Raw genomic sequence first — 26,651 nt, 5'->3', positions numbered from 1 at the left:
TCACTTCAAATTGCAGTTTTATCAATTTCATTTTCAATGAAATATTTTTAACACTAAAAAGATTACTTTGAGATAAATCCCTTCCCAAACTTGAAATCTTCACAGGCCTCCTTTTTAGCCCAGTTGGCTTTAAGCTCATTTGTACAATCCTGTCTCCTGTCTTCAAAGTAAGATTCAACATGCCCAGTGAAAAGCATCCACTTGTACCTAGCACTGGTATTGGTTTTATCTATAATTTTGGGGAAAAGAAGCCTAAGCATGTCCCACTACCAAATTAGCAGTTTCACAATTTTATGTCCTCCGCCAAAGACAGTGCATGGAGAACCCCTTCTCTTCCTCTATCTGCGCATTCATGGACTGACTGAAGATTCTCCTGGGGTGGGCAGCCAGTTTTCCAGCCGTCAACAACTGTTCCCCCAGAACTTCAGTCACTGCGAGGTATGCTGTACTCTCTGGCTTAACCCTCATAAAGATGAATCCACTTAGGGTCATATCCTGGGGACAGAATTTACTAAGGGTAACCCCTATTAGATATCACTTTAGCTGTTTATTTTTTTTCTCCAGGGAATTTACCTCTATTCTCTGGTCTCTCAGTTCAACTCTCAGCCTACTTTTCAATAACTCTCTGGGATCAGAGGTTTCAAGTCCATGACAATCCATAGCATTAGAATTCATGATATAGGGGCAAAGGCCAGAAAGACTTGTGAACCAAATCTAAAAAACCAATGAGAAGCTACAAATATTACCTCACTAAAAGCATTCTTGTGTGCTTAATTTAGATGGCAAGCACTTAGCCAGGGCAGTACCTTCCCACTCAGAGGATTCTCACATTAGGGAACATATCCCAGAGGAAAAAAAGACAATACTACATGAGGGAACAACAACAACAAAAAAAAAACACCTTAAAAATAGAGCTCCTTTATACTGCTTTTGATATATGGGTTAAAAAAAAAAAAAAGCCCATATGCCCTCCATACTGCCCATGCATTCTCAGTCCCTCTGGCTTAAATTTCCAGTTCCACATTCCCAGGGAAACATTTTATTCTCAATGAGGAACATTCCTGGGAATCTAAGTCCTAAGGAGTTCATGCTAATCCAAATGGAACTCTCAGAACCCTGAGGGATCTTTGCTATCTGTCAGGTCTTTCCTAAATGGTCAAAGAGATGGAAATGTTTGTATTTTTTTGACTATTACTCATATCACTTATTAGAATTATAAAAAAGCATACACTCAAAAAAAACAGGCATAAACCTAAAATTAAAAGATACACCTAGAATCCCTTTAGATCCTGATCCAAACACAAATATCTTATCATGATGGTTCTAGAAATGAATGTTCTATACTCTTGCACTGCATTTTTCAGTTCATATCACAGCCATTTCCCTAATTTTTACAAAATCTTCACATATAAGAGAAAGTGCTGTATGAAATTGATTACTAAGTAGCTGCTAGGGAAATCATGTTGGAAAATGATACACTGAAATGCCGTTTTCCAGTCTAAGTTCTAATAACTACAGCAATTTTCCAACCTTCTCAACAACAAGCCCACTGGTATTAGCATTCTCATTTATTCTTTATTGGAAAAGAGGTCCACCTCACTGGCAATCACTCCACAGCATATTGCCTGTTTAATGGTAATTCTCTCAAAGTCAGGTCGAAGTGCTTTCTGCAAGGAAAAGTGCCAATGTTATTACTTTTGTGGGAATGTGTTATAAGGGCCAAGTTTGATTTTTTAACATGGAACTGCTAAGTAAAATATGTGATAGTTTTTCTCTATTTCTTCCCCAGAACAAACTTCCAGATACACAATAACAGAGAGCTAACTGAAAGCTTTTTCCACACACACTGTTTTCATGGTAGTTCTTTCCAATACATGTGATCCTGGAGGAATGGAAGGAGGGAAGGAGGAAATGAGGGGCAGAAGGGAAGGAGGGAGGGAGGGAGAGAAGTAGGGAAGGAGGGAGGAATATACTCTGGCTGAAAGATTTCCAAACTAGTTACATTCATAGGGTTTCTCTTCAATATGAGTTGCCTGATGCCTAATAAGTTTAGAACTATTAATGAAAGCTTTCCCACACTGATTACATGTAAAGGGTTTCTCTCCAGTATGAGTTCTTTGATGTACAATAAGTCGAGCACTCAAGCTGAATGTTTTTCCACATTGATTACATTCATAGGGTTTCTCTCCAGTATGAGTTCTCTGATGTTGAGTAAGGCATGAACTCTGTCTGAAGGATTTCCCACACTGACTGCACTCATAGGGCTTTTCTCCAGTATGAGTTCTCTGATGTACAACAAGAACATAACTCTGGCTGAAGGACTTCCCACACTGATTACATTCATAGGGTTTTTCTCCAGTATGAGTTCTCTGATGCATAACAAGGTGAGAACTGCGGTTGAAAGATTTTCCACACTCATTACATTCGTAGGGTTTCTCTCCAGTATGAGTTCTTTGGTGTGCAACCAGTTGAGAACTCCAGCTGAAGGATTTTCCACACTGATTACATTCAAAGGGTTTTTCTCCTGTGTGACTCCTCTGATGCGCAACAAGTTTGTAACTTTGACTAAAGGACTTTCCACATTGATTGCATTCATAGGGCTTTTCTCCAGTATGAATTCTTTGATGGGCAATAAGCTTATAGCTCTGGATAAATGATTTCCCACATTGATTACATTCGTAGGGCTTCTCTCCAGTATGAGTTCTTTGATGTGCAATAAGTTTGTAGCTCTGCCTGAATGACTTTCCACACTGACTGCATTCATAAGGCTTCTCTCCGGTATGAGTTCTCTGATGCACGACAAGGACATAGCTCTGGCTAAAGGATTTCCCACACTGATTACATCTATAAGGTTTCTCTCCAGTATGAGTTCTCTGATGGGAAACGAGGTGAGAGCTGCGGCTGAATGATTTCCCACATTCGTTACATTCATAAGGTTTCTCCCCTGTGTGAGTTCTCTGGTGTGCAACAAGATGAGAGCTCCAGCTGAAGGATTTCCCACACTGATTACATTCAAAGGGTTTCTCTTCAGAATGATTTCTCATGGTTTGAGCAAGGGATGAACTCTGGGAAGTTTTATTACATTTATACTGACTCTCTTCAACAGGGATTCTCTGTTGCTCATTACGGGATATGCTGTGGTTCAAAACTTGCCCACCTTCCTTAAAATCAAAGGATCTTCCTTGTGCATGTATTTTCTCATGTAGATTTAGGGGTTTGTCATGGCTAAAATGTTGAATACTGTCACTAAATCCATAGGATTTATCTTCTGTTTGAGTTTTTGTAAACTGAATAAAATGAATGCTCTGGGGGAGGTTTCCACATTCTTTATTTTCACAGAGTTTCTCACTATCATTAATCATCTGATGAGTGTTTACCATAGAATTATAATGCAATTTTTTAACATGTGAAGCATGTTTATGAAAATGGTTTCTTATGGGTATCATCTGTGGTGAAAGAAGACTGGAATTCGGACCATGCTTCTCCTCAAGGTCATCACTTTTGCAGGCTCTCTCACGACAAACAGCTTTTCTGTGAGTGAATGTCACTTCCTTCAAAAGTCTCTCTTGTTTTTCCTGTTGCTTCTCCAAAAGCTCCTTACAATCCTGAACTTCTTCACATGAAGATAACCAAGGATCATCTCTTGTCAACCTTTCTATCTTCACTCTGTGGGATGGTTCATCACCAAAAATGCTCTGCTTTGATGTTGATTCTCTTCTTCCAAGTGCAGTTGCCGAGTCTGGAAGGAAGCAAAATAAAACACCCTAGCCAAAAAAATGTTAGAGCTGGAATAGGGGAATAAAAGCTGACAAGAAAGTATGCAATTATATGTGGATTTGTTTTCAGCTGTGGACCTATAACATGAATTGAGAAAGCAAAAGGATGGGATGAAGCAGTAAGCAGAGAACTACCATAGTCCAATAGCATAACAAGGCATTAATATGAAACTATTTCAATCTTAGTGTCGCTGAATAAAAAGACTTTAGATGTCAAATATCTCCATATTCCAAAATAAGATCCCCTATGCAGAATCTATAGAATTGCAAAACAATTTTGCAATCCTTAGCAAAAAAATAGAGGGTCCTTTCTACCTTCTTTAGTGCTAGATATATGTTCACTGAAATAGAAATTAGTGTGTACATTTCTAGGAATTTCTGGAGGCATGAAACTTGCTAGCACAGTCTGTGTTAGTAAGACAAGGTCAAACTACTTCGTGAACCAGGAAAAAATAACGGGGGCACTGTTATCCCAGGTTCCCTAAATGCCTTAGGGGCTAATATGGCCCCATGAATTCCTTTAGTTCCTAGTGAGAGAGGATGAAGATTAGCTCATAAACAGAAGCCTTGGTGGCTATTAGGCCAGGCAATATAAAGTACACTTGGAAAAAGTGGTGATGTATATAGTCCACCAGGAGTGGGAGATGGAGAAATATGCAGCATGCCCTATGGGGATTTTTCAAACAAATCTTCTATACCTGTAATGACTCCAAATGTCTGTTTCTCACCTGGATATGCATGTTGAGAAACTCTTTTTATATACTTATCTCCTTGTTCCAACTAGGAGACTGCATCTGGTTTGAAAAGCTGATAGGGAAAGATACAGGACTTTGGGTATTTGGGCTGGGGACAAAAGAAAATCACTGCAGAATTTGGTCCCAGTCCTTGGCCTTTAGGAGCCAAGAAGACTGCATGAGCTCAAACCCAAGAATCTGTACCTTTGCTACCCTACAAATTAAAACTAAATCTTCACTGGGGAATAAAAAGCACAAATGCAATCTATGTGTGGCCAAAATCATTCTGGCCTCTGAATTCCCTAGCTCTTGATCAATGGAAATGAGAAATCATTTCAATACATAGACTTCATTAAAGGGGACTGTACTCTTACCCCAAGAGGCTAGGTGCCTGTGGTTCTCCAGGATCACATCTCTGTCCAGGGTCCTCTGGGCAGGGTTCAAAGTGCCTTCTTCCTCCTGAGTGAAGTCCACAGTCACTCTATGGAAGTTCACTCCTTCCTAAAACAGGACACACATTCCTGCTCAGTTGGGTATCATTTCCCTCCAATGTTCACAGAGGAAAGGTTTGACAGGTGGAAGAAAGAAAACCTGATGGCCTGGAAATTGTCCTGAAATGATCAACGTTCAAAGGATTCTAGTCAAGGGATACAGGTACCTTCTAGGTGAGCCCCTTTGGGTTTTGGATGCTGGACCTATTTATATAACCCCAAAGAGGAACACCAGCTAAGAACTGACGTAAACTGTTTTCTCTCTTGTTGACCTTAAAGAAAATGCTTATTCTGATTTTTGCATTGGTGAATATAGAATTCCTACTTAGGAATTCCCTCCAAATTCCCAAGAAACTAACAGAACAGGGTCAGCAAACTTTTTCTCTCAATGGTCAGAGAGCAAATATTTTAGGCTTGGCAAGCCATACGGTCTCTATCTATTACAACTACTCAGCTCTGCTGCTATAGCAAGAAAGCAGCCACAGAAAATATATGAACAAATGGATGTGGCTGTATTACAATAAAACTTTATTTTCAAAAAACAGGTGATGGGCCAGATTTGGCACACAGGCTTTACTGATGCCTGAGACAGAAAATGAAATGTGGGCCTTAATGAAAGGCAGTATGTACAGGTTTAGAGCACTGGATATGGAAAAGAGACGTGGGTTTTCTCATCTATTAAGAGCCTATGTCTGAATTTTTTTAAAAAATGTATCTAATCTGATCATCTGTCTATTAATGGTGAGTTCATTCCATTTCTATTTATTAGGCTTAATGATACCAATTCATTGTGCTGTTGAGTGAATTAATTGTAATGATATATGAAAAGCCATTACCAGAGTTTACTAAAAAAAACAAAGGCTGGGAATTATTATCAGGATGATTAGGTTTGAGAAGCCTCAAAAAATAAGTGACAGCCAATGAAACCTTTATCCTGAACTCTTAAGTCTTCAGAAAACATTTCTATCTTGTCCACACTATGAGCTGCATCATAGGACCTGTCATTACTGCCATGTAAAAGGGGTCTCTTGGACTGCCTCCTCTAAGCAGGAAAGAACCTCCTTCTAAGACTTTTGGGCAGGAATTTTGTTCCAAAAAAGTGCTGGAGGTGATCTGTCCTTACCCGAAGACAGCAAAAACCACAGAAGTCAAATGCCACTTGCCAAGGCTTTTTAAATAGATGGGGTGTTCTTAAGCTGTGGTTCATGCATAGGACACAAAGTCCCTGAATCCCAAGAAACTCCATGCAAAATGCTGCTGTACCTTTTTCTAAGTCGTGGCCCATAAATTTCACTAAAATCTCAAAGGTTTTCACAGTTATCCCAAAATGGGATTCAGAAATATCATTTGTTATTTCTCATTATTCATTTTGTGCCATTTCTTCAGGATGGAAGATCTTACAAGGATGAACTGAGTCAAAGAAAATAATCAGAACCACAATGTTGTTTATAGGTAATAACAATTATGTAAATATTTTTAAGCAGCAGTTTGAAGAAATAGAAAGTTCACCCAGAAGAACCTACAAATATATGTGTTATTCTTTCAGGTCATATTTTTTTAAAGATCTTAATAAAACATTGATCTAATACTTTAAAAAAAAGAAAAAGAAAAAGAAATATCACTTGCAAACTGCCCCCTGTGTTGAACATGGATCTATACGTACTGTTTTTCAACCTCCAGTCCATGCTTCCTTTTAATAAACACTCCCCTTCACTGTTTAATGTAGGTCCCTTTAATATCAAACTTCTTCAAATGTTAAATAAATAATACTAGACTAGATTAGCACCCCCTACTGCACCCCAGGCTATATGTTCTCAAAGCTCCAGGAATTTCTATCGTAAGACTCATCACACTTTCTTATCACTTGCATAATGGTCATCTTTGTCACTAGGCTGTAATCCATGAGGGCAGTAACTCCAGAGCTTAGTATAGTGTTGGTGTATAGTATAGACTAATTATATATTTGGTAAATTATTTCAGTAAGTGAATCAATAGTATATCAGTAGACTCTGTAATATATCAAAATAATCCTGGTTCAAATTCTGATGGAAATCCTCTCCTCTCACCTGAATCTCACAAGGCCCATCACATACCCATTTGAAAAGGTCCTTCAGCCTGTGGATACTGGCTGTTTCTGGACTTCTATCCCTCTTATTCTAGTCTTCCTCTCACCTGTCCCCTACTCCCCAGTCCTCAAAATTTCTTCCCAAACCCTTCAACTGTGCCCTTGGGAACTCTTCTTCTATAATGAAATCCGGAACTTCCCTGGTGGCGCAGTGGTTAAGAATCCGCCTGCCAATGCAGGGGACATGGGTTCGAACCCTGGTCCAGGAAGATCCCACATGCTGTGGAGCAACTAAGCCCGTGTGCCACAACTACTGAGCCTGCTCTCTAGAGCCCACGAGCCACAACTACTGAGCTCACGCGCTGAAGCCCGCACGCTCTAGGGCCCATGCGCTGCAACTACTGAAGCCCGTGCACCTAGAGCCCATGCTCCACAATAGAAGCCACCTCAATGAGAAGCCCGCACACCGCAACTACAGAAAGCCCACATGCAGCAACGAAGACCCAGCACAGCAAAAAAAAAAAAAAAAAAAAAGAAATCCTACATCTTCACCAAATATTCTCTCTACATCCCTGTGTTAATAGAAACCTACACTTCCCCCCTGAGGACTCCCTCCTCTGCAGTCCTCACAGGCTCAGGGTGGTCGTGCTCTCCCATCCCAGGAGTCTCAGCATCAGAGGGGGAGGAGGGTGTGTGTGCTGCCAGTTACCCTGAAACTCATGCCATTTACCTCACTTCTTGGAGCTTTGTTGTACCAACTTCTTGAACACCACCCATGCCCCCAACCACTGAAGATTTATAATACCTAGGATTTATCCGCTAATTCAAGAACTTGTACTGTCTTGTCTTGCACAGTCTATAGCATCCACATGTAGAGTTCTCTGGTAATAATATAAAAATAACTGACTTTCATGAAGCACTTACTGTGTGGTGTCAGGCAGTGTGCTAAGCATGTTGCATAAATTATCACTCACTTAATTCTCACAAGGCCCCTTATGATAGAATACCATTAGCGGCATCATTTTTCAGATGAAGAGCTAGAAGGTCAGAGAAATTAACACGTAGGCCAAAGGTTAGTGACTGGGATGCAACCTCAAGTTTCCCTAACATCACAGACTATGTTCTCAGTCATCAACTCATATGGCCAGCCCAACTCCCAGCCCCTCACTCTTAGTGTGAGACCCCATTATCTTGAAATCACCATAAAGTACTCCACCTCTCAAGTCACACACCCAGAAGCGCTCACTCTTTCATTATGACATCAGAATTCTCCACTTTACTTGCTTAATCACTCCCTTTACTCCTCTCATTCTCTGCTGGTTTGGGGCCTTTACTAAAATATCTACTATCACTATCCTCCAGTCTGTAGTCTTTTCCTTTCTGTTTAGCATCCTCTTTTATCTTTCCCATCTTCATTATTCAGGTGAGAGCCTGTGGATCACTCACCTTAATCTTTCTATTTGATATATTCAAAAATTCTCTTTCACATATTACCCTGACCTATGTGGCTTCCACTGAATATAGCCTGGCTACAAAAACTAAACAAATCTGAATGTCAAATCTGCTCTCCATGGAAAGTAGGTTATGGAACACCACAGGGAAAGAAAACCCACAAAAGCAGCTGGATAGAGTATTATTAACAGTCACTATCGGGAATCCCTCTGCGCTCTCACTGCCGAGGCCCCGGGTTCAATCCCTGGTTGGGGAACTAAGATCCCACAAGCTGTGTGGCACGGCCAATAAACATTTAAATAAATTAATTTTAAAAACAGTCACTATCTCAGAATGAGCTTTTCAGACTGACCAGCAACCCTATTATACCTCCTGGAGCAGCCTGTCTCTCATAATCCAAATTACTATTTTAAGCCTTCTCTAGTCAAACATCTCTCCATTCCAAGTCCCACCCACATGCTCAATAGATAATTTCACCTGACTGTTCACAGAGAAAAACACAAGCCTTCAGATAATCCCTCAACCTCATTTTTCTTATATGAGCCCTTCTTCCTCTAATAGAGTCAATGCATTCACATATGCTCTGAATTAATTCCCCTGGCACTAATCAAGGACTCCGCTTTATCACTTTTGTCTTCTTTTTTAAATTATTTTTTTTAATTTTTATACAATTTTGAAAGGTTACTTTCCATTTACAGTTATTACAACATATTGGCTCTATTCCCTGCATTGTAGAATACATCCTTGAGCCTATCTTACTCCCAATACTTTGAATCTCTCACTCCCCCACCCCTCTACTGCACCCCCCTACACTGGTAACCACTAGTTTGTTCTCTGTATCTGTGAGTTCTGCTTTATAGTTTTATCTCCTCTCTCTCTTGACCGTTAACTTCTTTTCCTTCAATTACTCTTTCCTGCAACCATTTAAACCAAACCAAATCCTTTCAAAACTTTAGGGGATAAAAGACAACAACCCTCAACCTCAGATTTCCTTGCAGTTATCACTCTCTTCAATCTTTTATAGATAACCAACTTTTTGTAAAAAGTTGCCCACTCTTATCTCTATTTCCCCATTTTCTACTCACTTCCCAGCTCACTTCAATGTGGCTTCTGCCACCCACCAGCCATGTACATTTCTCGAGGTGAAGAGAGACGCCCTGTCCAACTCACCTGGGATGCAACGGCCAGTGACCCAGCATCGTCTCTCTCGACCTTGACGATAATCTCCTGAGGAAGGAGACAGTCCTGAGAAGGCAAAGCAGATGAGAAAAAGGAAAATAATCAGGGAGCTAAGTCATGGCTCAAAACTCCCACTGTGAGTTGGCTAGGATCTGACAGGCCATCTGTTTTAACACATCCCACCTACCAAACTTCTGCTCCTTCCCACTGGTAAGCTCAAGGTGAGCATGTGGGGAGAGAGAGGGGACATCTGGAAGAGCAAGAGGCATCAGAAACAGCATGATGTCTTTGTGCATCTTCCAGACCAGCCCAGCTACCAGCTGAACAGAGCTGAGTGACCCCAGACACGATGCAGAAGAAAAGAACTGTCCAGCTGGGCCCTGCCTGAATTCCTGGATCACGGAATTGTAAGGAAATAACACATAATACAGCAAGACCAAAGAATGATAAAGACAAAGATCAACAAATTAACTTCATAAAATGTTTGGCAAAAAGTACCACCGATAAAGGCACCACCAGTAAGAATCTATGCTGTTAAGATTTCCTCCAAATCAGAAAGAAAGAAAAACAGACAAAGGAAAATGCACGTGCAACTCAACTATGAAGAAATAAAATGGCCAGTGAATATACAAAAAGATGCTCATCTCTTTCAATCAGATAAAATCACATCTCTATTTCTATGACACCTCTATACATTAGAGACCATTTAATTCACACCAATAATTCCAATTACAATTCAACAACACATTTTATTCCAGCCTTCCCACTTTCTATATTTGTACCTTCCTTCTCTGGGTCCCATTATCCTATTTATATTTACTTATCTGCTCAAACCCCTGTATGTAACCAATATCCCAACCACATGGACTGTTTCTTCGGCCTGTTGCTAATGACTCCTGCCCTGGTGGTCCACGGGTCAAGAGTTTCATATACTCCTAGTGGAAGTTTAACTTGATACAACCTCCCTGGATTGGCAATATATTTCTTAAAATAACATTTTATTTTGAAGTAGTTTAAGACTCACAAGAATTTACAAAAACAGAACAGAGAGAGTTCCTGTGTACCCTTCACCCTGTTTCTCCCAATGATACTATCACACATAACCACAGTGCATTGTCAAAACCAGGAAACTGATATCAGTTCAACATTTTTAACTCAGGTACCAACTTTACGCAGATTTCATCCATTTTTACATATACTCTTTGCTTTTATTTTTGTTTTTTTAATGGCAATATTTTAAAAATGTAATATCCAGTAAGTCTTCTTGATAGTATTTCCTTAGGAAATGACAGAAAGTACACTTAGGGACTTCCCTGGCGGTCCAGTGGTTAGGACCCAGCGCTTTCACTGCCCTGGCCCAGGTTCAATCCTGGGTCAGGGAACTAAAATCCTGCAAGCCATGTGGAAGGAAGGAAGGAAGGAGGGAAGGAAGGAAGGAAAGAGAGAAAGAAAAGGAAGAAAAAGAGAAAGAAGTAAAGAAAGAACACTTAGATGTATATACAAGAAATCTCATTAAAGAGTTACATTATCATAGCAAAAATGGGAGGGGGGATTAAGTGTCCATCAGTAAGTGCCTGGTTAAATAAATTATGCTTCATCCAGATAACTGAATATTATTCAGCAGCCAAGAGAAGAAAAGATAGATTTGCATGGATTGATGCATATAAAGGACAGAAAGATGTCTATAATATATTGTGGAGTGAAATAATTAAGAACCGTATATAGACCATGAATAAATTTTTATAAAATATAAACATGCCCAGAAAAGTCCGGAAGGACAGTCTCAAAAGCATTAAAAGCAGTTATATTTTGGAAAAGCAGAATTTAGGTGCAGGTTCACAGTCTGTGTTTCAACATGGTATCCATTTTTTAATGACATTTCTTTTCCTTAATTCAGTATTTACCAAACAGCAAAAAATGTTTCCCTCTTGAAAAAATCACTCTGAAACAAGATAATTCCTTTGTGGCTTCCCAAAGTTTTTACTACCGAGTACAATGACTCATCCTGTCAAATGACACTCTGTTCAAGGACAGGCATACTTTTTTTTTTTTTTTTTTGGCCTCGCCACGGCTTGCAGGATCTTAGTTCCCCAACCAGGGATTGAACCCACGCCCTCAGCAGTGAAGGTACAGTCCTAACCACTGGACTGCCAGGGAATTCCCCCAGCATACCTCATTTTATTGCACTTTACTGCTCTTCACAAATATGCATTTTACAAACTGAAGGTTTGTGGCAACCCTACATCAAGCAAGTCTATTGGTGCCATGTTCCCGATAGCATTTGCCCACTTCATGTCTATGTGTCACAGTTTGCTAATTCTCAAAATATTTCAAACTTCTGCATTATTATTATATTTGTCATGGTGATCTGTGATCAGTGAACTTTGATGTTACTATTGTAATTGTTTTGAGGTGTCACAAACTGTGTCCAAATAAGAGGGCAAATTTAACCCATAAATGTTGTGTATATTCTTTTTTTTTTTTTTTTTTTTGCGGTATGCGGGCCTCTCACTGTTGTGGCCTCCCCCGTTGCAGAGCACAGGCTCCGGACGCGCAGGCTCCGGACGCGCAGGCCCAGCGGCCATGGCTCACGGGCCCAGCCGCTCCGCGGCATATGGGATCCTCCCAGACCGGGGCACAAACCCGCATCCCCTGCATCGGCAGGCGGACTCTCAACCACTTGCGCCACCAGGGAGGCCCATTGTTGTGTATATTCTGACTGCTCCACTGACCAGCCCTTCCTCCATCTCTCTCCCTCTCCTCAGGACTCCTTATTCCCTGAGACACAACAATATTTAATTAGGCCAGTTAATAACCCTACAATGGCCTCTAAGTGGTCAAGTGAAAGGAAGAGTCATACATCTCTCACTTTAAATCAAAAGCTAGAAAGGATTAAGCTTAGTGAGGAAGGCATGTCGAAAGTTGAGACAGGCTGAAAACTAGGCCTCTTGCGCCAAACAGTCAGCCAAGGTGTGAATGCAAAGGAAAAGTTCTTGAAGGAAATGAAAAGTGCTACTCCAGTGAACACGCGAATGACAAGAAAGAGAAAGTTTTATTGCTGATATGGAGAAAGTGTAAGTGAACTGGACAGAAGATCAAACCAACCACAACATTCCCTTAAGCCAAAGCCTCCTCCAGAGCAAGGCCCTAACTCTCTTGAATTCTGTGAAGGCTGAGAGAGGTGAAGAAGCTGCAGAAGAAAAGTTTGAAGCCAGCAGAGGTTGGTTCCTGAGGTTTAAGGAAAGAAGCCACCTCCGTAACATAAAAGTGCAAAGTGAAGCAGCAAGTGCTTGATGGAGAAGCTGCAGCAAGTTACCCAGAAGATCTAGCTAAGTAATTCACGAAGGAGGCTACACTAAACAACAGATTTTCAATGTAAACAAAACAGCCTTAGGTTGGAAGAAGATGCCATCTAGGACTTTCACAGCTAGAGAGGAGAAGTCAATGCCTGGCTTCAAAGCTTCAAAGGGCAGACTGACTCTCTGGTTAGGGGCTAAGGCAGCTGGTGACTAAGTTAAAGCCAATGCTCATTTACCACTCTGAAAATTGTAGGGCCCTTAAGAATTATGTTAAATCTACTCTATTTGTGCTCTATAAATGGTAGAACAAAGCTTGGATGACAGCACATCTGTTTACAACATGGTTTACCAAATATTTTAAGCCCGCTGTTGAGACCTATTGCTCAGAAGAAAAGATTCTTTTCAAAATATTACTGCTGGGCTTCCCTGGTGGCGCAGTGGTTGAGAGTCCGCCTGCCGATGCAGGGGACACGGGTTCGTGCCCCAGTCTGGGAGGATCCCACATGCCGCAGAGCGGCTGGGCCCGTGAGCCATGGCCACTGAGCCTGTGCGTCCAGAGCCTGTGCTCCGCAACGGGAGAGGCCACGGCAGTGAGAGGCCCGCGTACCGCAAAAAAAAAAAAAAAAAAAAAAAATTTACTGCTCACCTGAGAGCTCTGATGGAGATGTACAATGAGATTAATGTTTTGATGCCTGCTAGCACAAGATCCATTCTGCAGCCCATGAAGCAAGGAATCATTTCAACTGTCAAGTCTTATTATTTGAGAAATGCATTTCATAAGGTTATAGCTGCCATAGATAGTGATTCCTCTGGTGGATTTGGAGAAAGTCAATTGAAAACCTCCTGGGAAGGATTCACCATTCCAGATGCCATTAAGAACATCCGTGATTCATGGGAAGAGGTCAAAATACCAACATTAACAGGAGTTAATGTTAACACGAGTTCCTGCTAATTAACAGGAGTTTGGATGAAGCTGATTCTAACCGTCATGGATGACTCTGAGGGGTTCAAGATTTCAGTGGAAGACGTAACCGCAGATGAAGTGAAAACAGCAAGAGAACTAGAATTAGAAGTGGAGCCGGAAGATGTGACTGCATTGCTGCAATCTCATGGAAAAACTTAAATGAATGAGGAGTTGTTTCTTATGGATGAGCAGAGGAAGTGGTTTCCTGAGTTGGAATCTATTCCCGGTGAAGATGCTGAGAAGATTGCTGAAATGACAACAAAGGATTTAGAATATGACATAAACGTAGTTGATAAAGCAGCAGCGGGGTTTGAGAGAATTGACTCCAATTTTGAAGGAAGTTCTACTGTGGGTAAATGCTACTCAACAGCACTCCATGCTATGGAAATACTGTTCGAGAAAGAAAGAGTCAATGGATGAGGCAAACTTCATCGTGGTCTTATTTTAAGAAATTGCCACAGCTCCCCGAACCTTCAGCGCCCACCACCCTGATCAGTCAGCAGCCACCAGCAGTGAGGCAGAACCCTCCAGCAGCAACAAGAGTATGACTTGTTGAAGGCTCAGATGATGGTTAGCATTTTTTAGCAACAGGTATTTTTAAATTAAGGTACGTACATTTTTTTTTTTTTTTTTTTTTTGCTGTACGCGGGCCTCTCACTGCTGTGGCCTCTCCCGTCGCGGAGCAGAGGCTCCGGACACACAGGCTCCGCGGCCATGGCTCGCGGGCCCAGCCGCTCCGCGGCATGTGGGATCCTCCAGGATCGGGGCACGAACCCGTGTCCCCTGCACCGGCAGGCGGACTCCCAACCACTGCGCCACCAGGGAAGCCCAAGGTATGTACATTTTTTAGACATAACGCTCTGTCACACTTAAGAGAAAACAGTATAGTGTGAACATAACTTTTATACGCACTGAGAAACCAAAAAATTCACATGACTCGCTTTATTTCGATATTCACTTTACTGCGGTGGTCTGGAACTGAACCCGCAGTATCTCCAGCATATGCCTGTACGCTCTGTTCCTTCTTAAATCTTCAAACACTGAGAAATAAGTACAGTTGACCCATGAACAACATGGGTTTGAACTGCCCGGGTCCACTTATATGTGAATTTCTTTCAATAAGTACAAACAGTACTACCCAACCCTTGGTTGGTTGAATCCATGAATGTGTAACCACAGATGTGGAGGGCCAACTACAGGACTTGAGCATCTGAGGATGTTGGTATACATGGGGACTCCTGGAACCAATCCCTCTCGGATACCGAGGGATGATTTTACTGTTGATTCTTGATTATAACTCAGTTATCATTCAGTCTCAATCATAAACTAAAAGGAGATAAACTACTGTACTTTTCACAGGTGTGCCAATTTCCCTCCCTTATCAACCTAGATAAAATTTCACCATTGCATTAGGAAGGGTCATGAAAAGTGGCTGGCTTAAAGTCAGAAAAGGATTTCTCCAAGCCTAAAAACACCTCTCTATTAATTCCTGGGCAGGTACTGAGGGTAACGCTGAGTATTTAATGAACTGGAGTTGTCGCATTGTAAAGGTGGCCCAATGTGAAAGCTTAACCGCTAATTGCCTGCATTACTGTTGAGTACAAATGCCAGGATGGTTAAACTGCCTTAAAATGGCTGCCTGAGCATTACAAAATAGCTCCAAAGGCCAAGGAACAAAAACATACAAATCTAACTCACAAGGCTAAAATAACAACAACAAAATTAAAGATAGCCCCAAGGAGCCACAAGTTTTGACCCCAAACTGCTAACAGACTCAAATATCATGGAAACTCGGCTACTAAGAGAAATCGCATTCTAAATGTGTGACAACACCAAAGGTGTCTTTTCTTGCTACAAAAGTGGCAGACGTTGAATTCTAACAACTTAAGGGCCAGAAGTTAACTCATCCTATAATCTAAAACTACCTGGGAAATGAGAAGTTTCTCAAGAAAGGAAAACCTAGAAACACTGGACTGTATTTTAAATTATTACATCATCTTTCACGGTTTTTGTTTGTTTTTAACATTTAAGACCATTTAAGAAACAATGCCAAGAACTGAAAAACTTCATGTTTCTAACTCAGGAGGTACTAGTAAAGACAAAACCCCAAAATGCTCCTTATCTGCCACAACTGCTAAAACAATTTTACTTGGGGAATATGGATGCACCTTCTCTTTAATCAAAACTGTTTTCAACATCTTTTGATTTAAAAGTTTTCACAAGGAAAACAAAAGGGAGATCACTTCTGCTCACGGTCATCTCTGCACCAAATGTCCTTCCCTGCCACCAGCCCAGCAGTCAATTCCGCTACTTTGCTTTCATTTCTTTGCATCACACATATATTTATACCTTTTTTAAAAAATCCAACTTCCACTAGAGCGGGCTCCATAAGAGCTGAGCTCTCCTCTCTCCTATTCACCATGGTTTCATTGTGCTTCAATCAGCACAGTCATCACTCAGTGTCCTGGGGGGGTGGTTCCAGGACCCCCACTGATACCGAAATCCACTGATGCTCAAGTCCCTTATATAAAAGTGGCGCAGTGGGCTTCCCTGGTGGCGCAGTGGTTGAGAGTCCGCCTGCCGATGCAGGGGACACGGGTTCGTGCCCTGGTCCGGGAAGATCCCACATGCCGCAGAGCGGCGGGGCCCGTGAGCCATGGCCGCTGAGTCTGTGCGTCCGGAGCCTGTGTTCCACAACGGAAGAGGCCACAACAGTGAGAGGCCCGTGTACCGCAAAAAAAAAAAAAAAAAAAAAAATGGTGCAGTACTTGCAAATAACCAACATATATCCTCCCGTCTACTTTAAATCATCTCCTAGATTACTTATAATACCCCTATTCAATGTCAGTGCTATGTAAATGCCATGCAAATGTGATGGAAATAGTTGCCAGGCAAGCAACAAATTCAAGTTTTGTTTTTTGGAACTTTCTGGAATTAAAAAAAATTTTTTTTGATCCTGGGTTGGTTGAATCTGCAGAACCCTAGGATATGGAGGACCGACTGTACTGACACGTAGTAGCCACTTCATAAACGTGTGTTGACAGTAAAACAACCACACGGAATGTGCTACCTGAGCCTTCACATTGTCCTTTGGTCCCCAAAGGCACCAAGTCTTCGCTGAGTTCAAGTCCCTCCTCTGGTTAGAAGAAAGCTCTGTTGGGCGCCCTTTCTTCTCAGAAAATTCAAAGCATCAGCCTCCAGAACCTACCTCCAACTTACTCTCTCAAACTAAATGCTCAAAAACCATGTTGTCGGGACTTCCCTGGCAATCCAGTGGTTAAGACTCCAACGCTCCCACTGCAGGAGGCCTGGGTTCGATCCCTAGTCAGGGAACTAGGATCCTGCATGCCGCACAGCGCGGCCAAAGAAACAAAACCAAACCACTGTGTTGTCTCAAAAGTATGTGAACACACACACACACACACACACACACACACACACACACACACTCCTTCTATCCACTTCGGATTACCAACCATTTTAGGAATGTCTCCTGTATTTACATCTTAGCTCCTGCGGTTTCCTTCAGGTAATACCTATCATTTGCTAGTGTGTTTAACAACACACAGAGCACTTCAACACAGACTATCTCACACGATTATCTAAACTCTTTTGAAGAAGGGAGTGACATGTCAGTTTTACCCACACAGAAATAAATGGTAGTAAAGTTTCGTAAACTCATTGAAGTCCATGGAGTTCACCAGAGAGGGTCCAAACACTGCCTGATGTGAACTCCTCCCCTTTCCATGGCCCCATCACTCAAAATCTGATCATCCATGCTCCGGAGCAAATGCCACCTCTTCCATGAAGCATTCCCAGATAGCACAAAGTCTTGTCTCTTCTTCCCTTAGTTTCTTAGCTGTTTTTTTTTTTTTTTTTGCGGTACGTGGGCCTCTCACTGTTGCGGCCTCTCCCATTGCGAAGCACAGGCTCCGGACGCGCAGGCTCAGCGGCCATGGCTCACGGGCCCAGCCGCTCCGCGGCATGTGGGATCTTCCCAGACCGGGGCATGAACCCGTGTCCTCTGCATTGGCAGGCGGACTCTCAACCACTGAGCCACCAGGGAAGCCCTCTTAGCTGTTTTTATTGGACCCTAACTGTACCGGTAAAATCATTCTCCTCGGATTAATTCCATGTCTATATACCTGGGTCATGAATCCTAAACTGTAAAGAACTGTATATTTTTCACCTTTGTATTCTCCTCAGTACTGACCAGGAGGACAATGTGAGTTGTCTGAATGTGACAAGGCTAGAGATAAGTACACAGTTTTGGATATATAACTGGAATGAAAAGCCTTTACCCCCACTTCTGTGTGCTCTGGAGCATTTTAATTTTTATTCTTTTTCACTATTTACAATTTATTTTATTCTACAACTTTATTGAGGTATACCTGACAAATAAAAATTGTACATAGTTACGATTTTTTTCATATGGTCAGAACACTTAAGATCAACTCTCAGCAAATTTCGAGGACACAATACAATATTAACTTTAGTCACCATGCTGTACATTAGATTCCCCAGGACTTACTCACCCCACGTAACTGACCCTTTGCAACATCTAACCAACATCTTCCCATTTCCCCCACTGCCTGGCAACCACCACTGTACTCTCTGCTTCTACGAGTTGGACTCTTTTAGGTTCCACACGTAAGTGAGATCATGCAGTATTTGCCTTTCTGTGTCTGGCTTATTTCACTTAGCATAATGTCTTTCTGGAGCATTTTAAAAAGTATCCCTTTTGTTCAACAATCACCTCTCCATGTAATGAAGAAAAGGCTTCCTTTTTCTTTGTGTACTTTACAGAATTGGAATAGGAAGTAGCCTGTTGACTTCCACGTGGAGAAGAGTTACAGGCAAAAGATAACAACCGTTCTCTCTGCGACATGAGTGGAACCATGTGTGACCCAGGGCCGAGGAAGAGAGACAAGCACAGCCCTCATGGAGTGGCCTGTCCCCTTCACAGTGAACCCTTGCTCAAATCAGTCCTAGGACTATTTGCTACTCGCTCTCCTGTAAACAAGAGTTGACCAAACACACCTAACTCAGGGGGCGGGGGGTGGTTCTTGGGGGAAAAAAACAAAGCTTCCAGTCAAATCACAGAATGATTACTGAACTCAATTCTCCAAGCTTTGTATTTGGGAAACTCCTACATCTGTGAGGAGGCTCAGAATATTAACTCTAATAGGCATCGCAGGAGAATTTCCCTCCTTGGTGTGTTAATTTCTCTTATCGCCCACAAGGGATGTCGGGCAGAGTTCACCTTTCAGCTCAAGGGAAGTGATGTACAGGGTCCATTTGGAGGGCACAGAGTTTCTTAATTACTAATTTGAGAGGGAGTAATAGCAACCCCTACTCAAACCAAAAGCTGAAGGTTCCCCTGCCTGATTTTCTCAGAGATCCTCCTGACGGGAGGATCTCGCTAGTTCTCATGCACACGAAAATTCTCTCTCCCATCCCACACCATTATCTATGAAAAATTCTCAACTTTCCTCAAATGGACAGAACAGACCCTCCAGCAAGGGGTCACCAACTCATCAACAACCTGCCCGGCTCTGATGCTGAAACTGACAGGGAAAGAGCGAGGCTCCGCCACCACCCTGGCAGGACCCTGAAGGCAGGCAGGGTTCAGAGTCGCCTCAAGGTCGAGTTACTTCCAGGTATGTAAGTCACTGAAACCTCTCAGGTGATGTCCCAATAGAGTCTCTTCTTGAGTGTCCCTCATTCAAAGCCAAGACTTGGGCTCCCTGGTTGTCTCTCCCTGCCAGGGCTCTGCTTACCGTCTCCAGGCCCAAAGCACCCGTGCGTCTTCTGATAACGATTAAAATGAACTAGAGGCCGTTCAGAGTTGAGAAGTGTGGAAGCCAGCCTCCAAGGTGGCCCCCAGTGACCGCCGCGCCTCCTGGTATTCACAGCCTTATGTAGTCCTTGCCCACCTGGTACCAGGGTGGGTCTGTGCGACCAGCAGACTACAGAGGAAGTGATGGTGTGTCATTCTGAGATCAAACGATAAAAGACACGGTGGCTTCCATCTTGGCTGTGTGCAATTAAGCGTGCAAGCTTCCGCTCCCCCTCCCCCCCTTCCTCTCTCTGTCTCTCATCTCTCTCAGATCATTTGCTCTGGGAGAAACCAGCTGCTGTGTTGTGAGCAGCCCCTCGGGAGAGGTCTACGTGGTGTGGGACTGAGGCCTCCCGCCAACAGCCACGTGAGTGAGCTTGCCAGTGGATCCCCTACCCAGGCAAGCCTTCCAAAGGCAGCAGCCCCAGCCAACAACTTACTGCAGACTCATCAGGGACCCCGAGTGCCAGAAACATCCCGATAAGCTGCTCCCAGATTCCCGACCCTCAGATACTGTGTGAGATAAAAAATGTTGGTTGCTTTAAGCTGCTAAGTTTGAGAGATGCAACCAGAGATAACTAATCCAAGAAGGAAAATGTTTTTGCTTTTTCTATCTAGGTAGCCTTTCCATCTGTGAGAACTAAGGCATCTTTCTCCCCAGCACCTCACACAGGGCCTTACATTGGTTAGCCCATCGATAAATATTTGATGAAAGTAAAAATCATAATGAGTAGATTGCTAATTCAGTTGTATAACATAGAAGATGGTGAAAGGACCATTTTCCCAGAAAACACTTGAAGTTACTAGCTTAAAGTACAGTACCAATGGTCACATCAAAACTCATTTTACCTGTACTTTTGATAAAGATGTGAATGCAAATGTATGTAAATTTATATTTGCCTAACTTCTCTCTCTGAAACTCTTGTGTACGTGTACAAGGAATCATTTATATAAGCAAAAACATTTATAGCAGTGCTGTCTATAACAGCCAAAAACTGAACACTAAATATCCATTAACAGTAAACTCATAAAACCTGTGGCATATTTAGAAGTTGAGATCTGGGCATTAGGGGTACACACTGGTATGAGAATGTCACTGCTCTCAGGCCCTCACAGTGGACAGAGACAGGGAATATATATGTGTATATCTGTGTGTACACACACACACACACAGAGGCACACAACATCTGTATGTATTTCTACATCTACATATACTGAAAACCAGGAGCCACCCCAATACCTCCAATTCCACTGATCACCACCAAGTTCATTCCAAAGTCCTCTCTTTCCACAGCTGACGGCGAGAACCCTGCTTCCCACTGATTGATAGGGACAGAGTAAAGGGACAAAGTAGGTAATTAAATAGTTAATGCTACTAGGGGATTGTAAGTAAAGAAGGAAGTATGGGAGACCTCTGTAAGTTAATGATCACTCAAGAAAACAGGTTTGCTTAACCACAAAACCAAGTGGGCTCGCTTAGCAACAAAACCACGCAACATGAGACATGCCCCCAAAAGCATGAGACATGCCCCCAAACAATGAAACAATGGTGGCATGAGACCCACTGCCTGCCCAGTGAGCTCAGTAAGTTAATGATTCCTAGGACATGCTCCTCTGTGTGCACTAAAAACAAAAAAATGAGGAAAAGGTGGCATTATACTAAAACCTGAGATGATTTACTATTTTTAGCATATGTACTGCCTTTTTTGCTCATTTCTACTGCGCCATGACAGTCCCGGTTTGACCATGTAGGGACAAGAAAACTCCCCTGCCCGACATGGAGGAAGGTCTACTCAAGAGTGAGGAAGATGGGGCTTCCCTGGTGGCGCAGTGGTTGAGAGTCCGCCTGCCGATGCAGGGGACACGGGATCGTGCTCCGGTCTGGGAAGATCCCACATGCCGTGGAGCGGCCGGGCCCGTGAGCCATGGCCACTGAGCCTGCGCGTCCAGAGCCTGTGCTCCGCAACAGGAGAGGCCTCAACAGTGAGAGGCCCGTGTACAGAAAAAAAAAAAAAGAAAAGAACGAGGAATAAGGTGGGCTTTTCCCCCTCCCCACTTTTCCTCTGATTATAAAACTGTAGCCCACTAAATTTGGCGGGCACGGCACCTTCTTGCCTGCCCACCTGTAAGCCTCACAGGCGTCCTGTTCTAATCACTCCTCATCTCTTACTTTGCCTCCTGCTGAACTCTTTCTGCGCTGAGACATAAAGAACTGGAGCTCCAAGAAGCCCCAGCAAAACGCCACCTAGCGGTTTCACCATGACCCTTATTTGATTTGTTTATCTGACTGACCCCCCTATAAGTAACTAATCTCCCACTTCCACCGCCACTGCCTCTCCTACACAGTTCTCCTCGGCCCACCTGGGCTCTGCCGCCCCACACGGGGCCGGCCTCTGCCAAGGGGCCCTCGTCACCCGGCCTGGGCTCTGACTCTGCAGGCCAGGTGGCCTCTTCTCAGGGACTCACTCTCGAGTCACTTGGCCTTGGACTCCGTGTGGATGCCCTCGCCTGAGCTGATACTCCACGTCGAGTCACCCTCACATGCAGATGCCCTCAACCTGCTCAGGCTGTGAAACGCCACAACAGGATGCACCCCACCTCCAACACGGGTGCCCGTCTCACCCGGCTCTGGCTCGGACACCCTAAGCTGGACCACCCCTTGCGTGGACACCCTCACTGCACTTGGGCTGCCCACACCGGGGCATCCCCTCTCTGGATGCTCTTCTCACCTGCGCTGACCCTGTCACCCCAAACCAGAACCTCCTCCTCCGTGTGGACACTTACCTCACCCCACTGGGTCACTGACGCCCTCACACACGGATGCCGTCGTCACCCTGATGAGGCTGTGCCGCCCCACAGCAGGCAGCCCCCCCTCAACTGCAGACGCCTACCTAGCTCTGCCCCACCTAACAGCTTCAGGATTGAACTGTCCAGGAAGGGAAAGGTGAAATTCTAATGAAACATCTTTAAGAAATGAAATGTTCTCAAAGAAAATGCTTTAAATCATTAATTTCCTAACCTTAAAATGTGTTGTACAGAAGTACAAAAGTATAGATAAGTAAATAAAAACATAAAGTCACTGGGAATGTAACTTACAGATAATCTTTGTTAACTGATATATTATAACGTATTTTCTATGCACATGCAAACTACATCCTTTTTTTAATCATTTCAAAATGCTATTTACTTAACGTAGATCATAAATATCTTTTTATCCTAACAATAGCTACAGTGAATTCCATTTCATGGTCTTTTACTAGAACTCATTTAACTCTCCTCTTGCATTGCACGTTCTCAAACATTCTTTCCAATTGCTTATTCTCAAGCAAAGCTGCGAGTCGCTGGCCGGGTAGGGTAAACACTACCCTAACGGCTTTGGATACAGGATGCCAAATTCCTTCCAGAAAGAGTTATTTGGGTTAAGAGGGTGAGGAAATGCAGGGAGCCCCATAAAATGTATAGTGTGTGTTAGAAGCCTGCTGATCGGGAGGGACCAGAAGCCCCCAAAACACTGCAAAGAGAGCTGGACAGTGTCCCAAACCTAGGGGATCAGGCTGTGGGGCATGGGTGGGGACAAGCTCTGGGTCTCCCAAGGGAAGGGAAGCTCTACTCACCTGCGCACTGGCCTTCAGGGGTTCCGGGGGCTTCTCATCCCGCCCTTCCATGCTCTCCTCCAGGCACGGGCAGGGGCCTGAGGTCCTGAGCTGCAAAGGGAGAAGCCCTGAGCACAGCATCTTCGTGCAGGTCCACTGTGGCTCCCCGCTCCCTGGATTAGTCTCTGCTTCCGGGATGCAGTACCCATGGCAACTGTGCTTCTAGAGGCTCCTGCCCAGATAGATTCCTGCCTGAATAGCTGTGCTTGCACCTAGAGTCCCTCAGTTCCTATCCCAGGCCAAGGCTCTGCAGCTCTAGCCTGCAGCTCCTCCACTGTCTGGGGCCTCTGGACCACCTACCTGGAAGCCCAACACATGTCCAAGTGTGGCCTTCCGTCCATCACCAAAACCTGCAGCACGAATCAGTCCCTCCCTATCCCACTGGATCCTGGGACCCCTACAAACACCCAACACATCAAGGACCCCCTGGTGTGCACCCGCTACCCCCAATCTGAATCTGCAGCCCAAAATCAGCACTTCCTCCTAAGGCAAACAGCAGGGCTCTGGGCTTGATGGCTCAAATTCCATGCGTGACTAATTGCATGAAGTTCATGACGTAGCCCCGCCTCTCCCAGGATCCACTGACAAGCCTGACCGACCCTCCAGCACCTGTCCGGTGGATTGCCTCTCACTTCCTGCTCAAACAGCCAAGTGTAAGCACAGAGCTCAGCTGCACCCAGGACCTGGTCCGTCAACCATTCTAGGGTGGGCGGGCTCCTACCAGAAGAGCGCCAGTCCAGATTCTCCCCCACCCCAAATCTTCCTGGGCCCCGAATGTGTAATTCTGATCTGGCCCCTCCACCAACTTGGGTGTCCTCAGGCCTCAGTCGGAAACAAAGCCGACATGGGACCGGGGGCTGCCCGACAAACACCAGCACCTGCCAGCCCCTCCTGGTCCCAGAATGTGAACCTCAGTTGTCTTTGTACCAACTCGATGTTTCTGGGTCAGAGACTAGAACAGCCCCTGGCAAATCCCCCCCTCCGCACGCCATCCCTGCCCCATCTCTCCCTCGTAGCCACCCCTCAGCCCCACTGGATTCTCACTCAAACAGTATAGCGTGAGATCACAATGCAGCTGTACCCTGAACCCGCACCCAAACTGCTTCCCCCACCAACCTCCCCAGGGCCCTGCTTGAGCCGCACCTGCCCAGATTCCTCCCAAACATCTTCCTGGGCAGCTGCAGCTCAGGGAGATCATGTCTCTCCACCAACCTGGGCATCATCAGGCTGTGAGCGGGGCGCCAGGGGCACAAAGACCCCAGCGCCCTCTAATACCCACCTCCAGCTCCTCCTTTCTCATCCAAGTACCTGCTCATGTGCACAGAGGGCACGTGGCACAGCCCTACCCCTCTGCAGCCCAGTATCTGCAGCTACTCCCGCCACCCACCTGGACAGCCTCAGGCAGTACCAGGGTCCTAGGACTGCCCATGTGCCCATTCTGCCCAAATGCCAGTGCGTGTGCAGAGCGCGGCCTTGGCCCTCCCAAGTTCAGAACCCAAAGCTCCAAACTGGGGCCCTCAGGCCTCTACTCCAGCAGCCACCGCACAGGGGCCACCCATCAAGGTTCCCTCCTCCTGCTGGCATACCCACGCACGCAGAGCAGGCTCACACCCAGAATCTGCATCCAGGACCTGGGCCCTCGGCCAGCCTGGGGCACTGTGCAAGTTCCCGCTCCTGAGACAAGAAGCTGCATTTCCCAATCTGTTCCTCAACCTCCCTGGGATGCCTCAAGTACCCACCAGCCCCTGTGAGGGTTCTCAGGTCCCCAGCCTCACTGCCTGCTTACTGCCATAACTTCAGAACACCCAAACAGTAACTGGAACAGAGAACTCCAGAATCAGGCCTACGACCTGGGCACTCACCAGCCTGGGGGTTCTCAAACTCACGACAGAGCAGCTCCTGTGGGAACCAGGTCCTTTTGCTTCCTCCAACCCAAATGTCAACCCCTGGGTGCCACCTAGCATCCAGCCCCTTCCAGGTCCAAATCTGCAGCCCAGACTCTGTTCCTCTACCACCTGGAGCATTCTCACGCCTGCAAGCTAGGCAGCCCAAGCAAAGGTCCTGGGAACACCTAACTTCAAAATCATGCTGGCAGCATCCTACTTCCTTCCCAAACAGCTGTCAATCTGATGGCAGCGGTTGCAGCTTGTCATTCCTGGGCTCCGAATCTGTACCTGCCACCCAGTGTCTTCACCAAACTTGAATGTCATAGGACTCTGCACTCTCCTACGTGGGTCCCAGGATCACTGGTCCAAGTTCCTGCTTTCCATTCAGACATCTCCAACATGTGTAGGAAGCCCTCTGCTTAGAACCTGCCTCTAGGCTCTGGTCTCTCCGTCAACCTAGGAGTCTGCAGTCCATCAGCCAGTCTCACGGCGGGGGGGTCGCTGAAGTAGCGCTGCCTCTCCTAAAACAAGAAACTGCAACTCCCACTTAGTCTGTCCACTACTCAAGGCGCCCGCAAGTCTGCAAAAAGAGTGGTGTCTGCTCCAGGGTCCTAAAGTCAACTACCCAGAATCTCACCTCCCATCTCGTGTTTCCTGCTCAAACACCTGCTCAAGAGTATAGGAATAATGACAGAGCCCCTCTCCTCCGAGAACCAGAATCTGCAAATGGGCACTTCATCAACCCAGTCGTTCTCAGCTCCTCCAGCCTCGGATGAGGGGGAGGCAGGGTTCTCAGGATCTTCCCCCACACCCGTGCATACAGCCTGTCCTCCACCAACCTGGGCATCCCCAGAGCATCCTAAGAGCAACACCCGACCAGGTACCCGCACACGTGCGCAGAGCAGTCCCGTGATCTGCAGCGGCCCTAGTATCACCACCAACTTCTGTGACCCGAAGCTGAAGCACCGCCCACGCAGGTCCCAGATCGCCCACCCACACTCGCCATCCCGGCGGCCCGCCTAGACCCTGCGCATGCGCGCACGAGACACCGGCGCTGCCCCGCCCCTCACCAACCTGGGCGTCCACCGGGTCGAGGGCCAGGCAGGGCCTGTCCCAGCCTCAGTGACCAGCACGGCTCTACGGCAAGACGAGCTCGGTTAAGCAACTCTCTGCCCCGATTCTGCACACGACAGACTCGGGTTAAGCTACTTCTGTCCCCTCCCCTAGTCAGCATCCGCAGGGCCACTGGGCTTAACCTCCGAAGGGCCGAGGTGCGCGGAGAAAACATCCGCGCGCGGGACAATGGCTGCGCT

General features: G+C 45.0%; 1 protein-coding gene and 1 pseudogene across 5 annotated transcripts; one reads left to right on the top strand and one right to left on the bottom strand.

Annotated features, from left to right (window-relative positions):
* ZNF180 (zinc finger protein 180) lies at positions 1-26,651 on the bottom strand. Of its 5 annotated transcripts, none has more exons than XM_060084653.1 (5): positions 26,413-26,651; positions 23,414-23,503; positions 9,689-9,763; positions 4,885-5,011; positions 1-3,739 (listed from the first exon to the last, which is right to left on the bottom strand). In XM_060084653.1, exons 2-5 carry the CDS (start codon positions 23,462-23,464, stop codon positions 1,995-1,997), a joined length of 1,998 nt encoding a protein of 665 aa, XP_059940636.1. In that variant the 5' UTR covers positions 23,465-23,503; positions 26,413-26,651; the 3' UTR covers positions 1-1,994. The 5 variants fall into 5 exon arrangements, with proteins under 5 accessions (XP_059940636.1, XP_059940640.1, XP_059940637.1 ...); XM_060084657.1 differs by lacking the exon at positions 26,413-26,651 and adding an exon at positions 26,223-26,279; XM_060084654.1 differs by lacking the exon at positions 26,413-26,651 and adding an exon at positions 26,178-26,242.
* Positions 12,520-14,535, top strand: LOC132480516 (tigger transposable element-derived protein 1-like; annotated as a pseudogene).

Source organism: Mesoplodon densirostris, chromosome 19, assembly GCF_025265405.1.
Source record: "Mesoplodon densirostris isolate mMesDen1 chromosome 19, mMesDen1 primary haplotype, whole genome shotgun sequence".
NCBI classification, from domain to species: Eukaryota; Metazoa; Chordata; class Mammalia; order Artiodactyla; family Ziphiidae; genus Mesoplodon; species Mesoplodon densirostris.
This window is presented reverse-complemented; position numbering and strand designations above follow the sequence as displayed.

Coding starts and splice junctions, on each gene's coding strand:
- ZNF180 (XM_060084653.1), bottom strand. CDS start 23,464: ATGGAAGGGCGGGATGAGAAGCCCCCGGAACCCCTGAAGGCCAGTGCG. Junction 5,012..9,688: donor CACTGGCCGTTGCATCCCAG/GTGAGTTGGACA, acceptor GTCCTGTTTTAG/GAAGGAGTGAACTTCCATAG. Junction 3,740..4,884: donor CAGGCACCTAGCCTCTTGGG/GTAAGAGTACAG, acceptor GCTTCCTTCCAG/ACTCGGCAACTGCACTTGGA.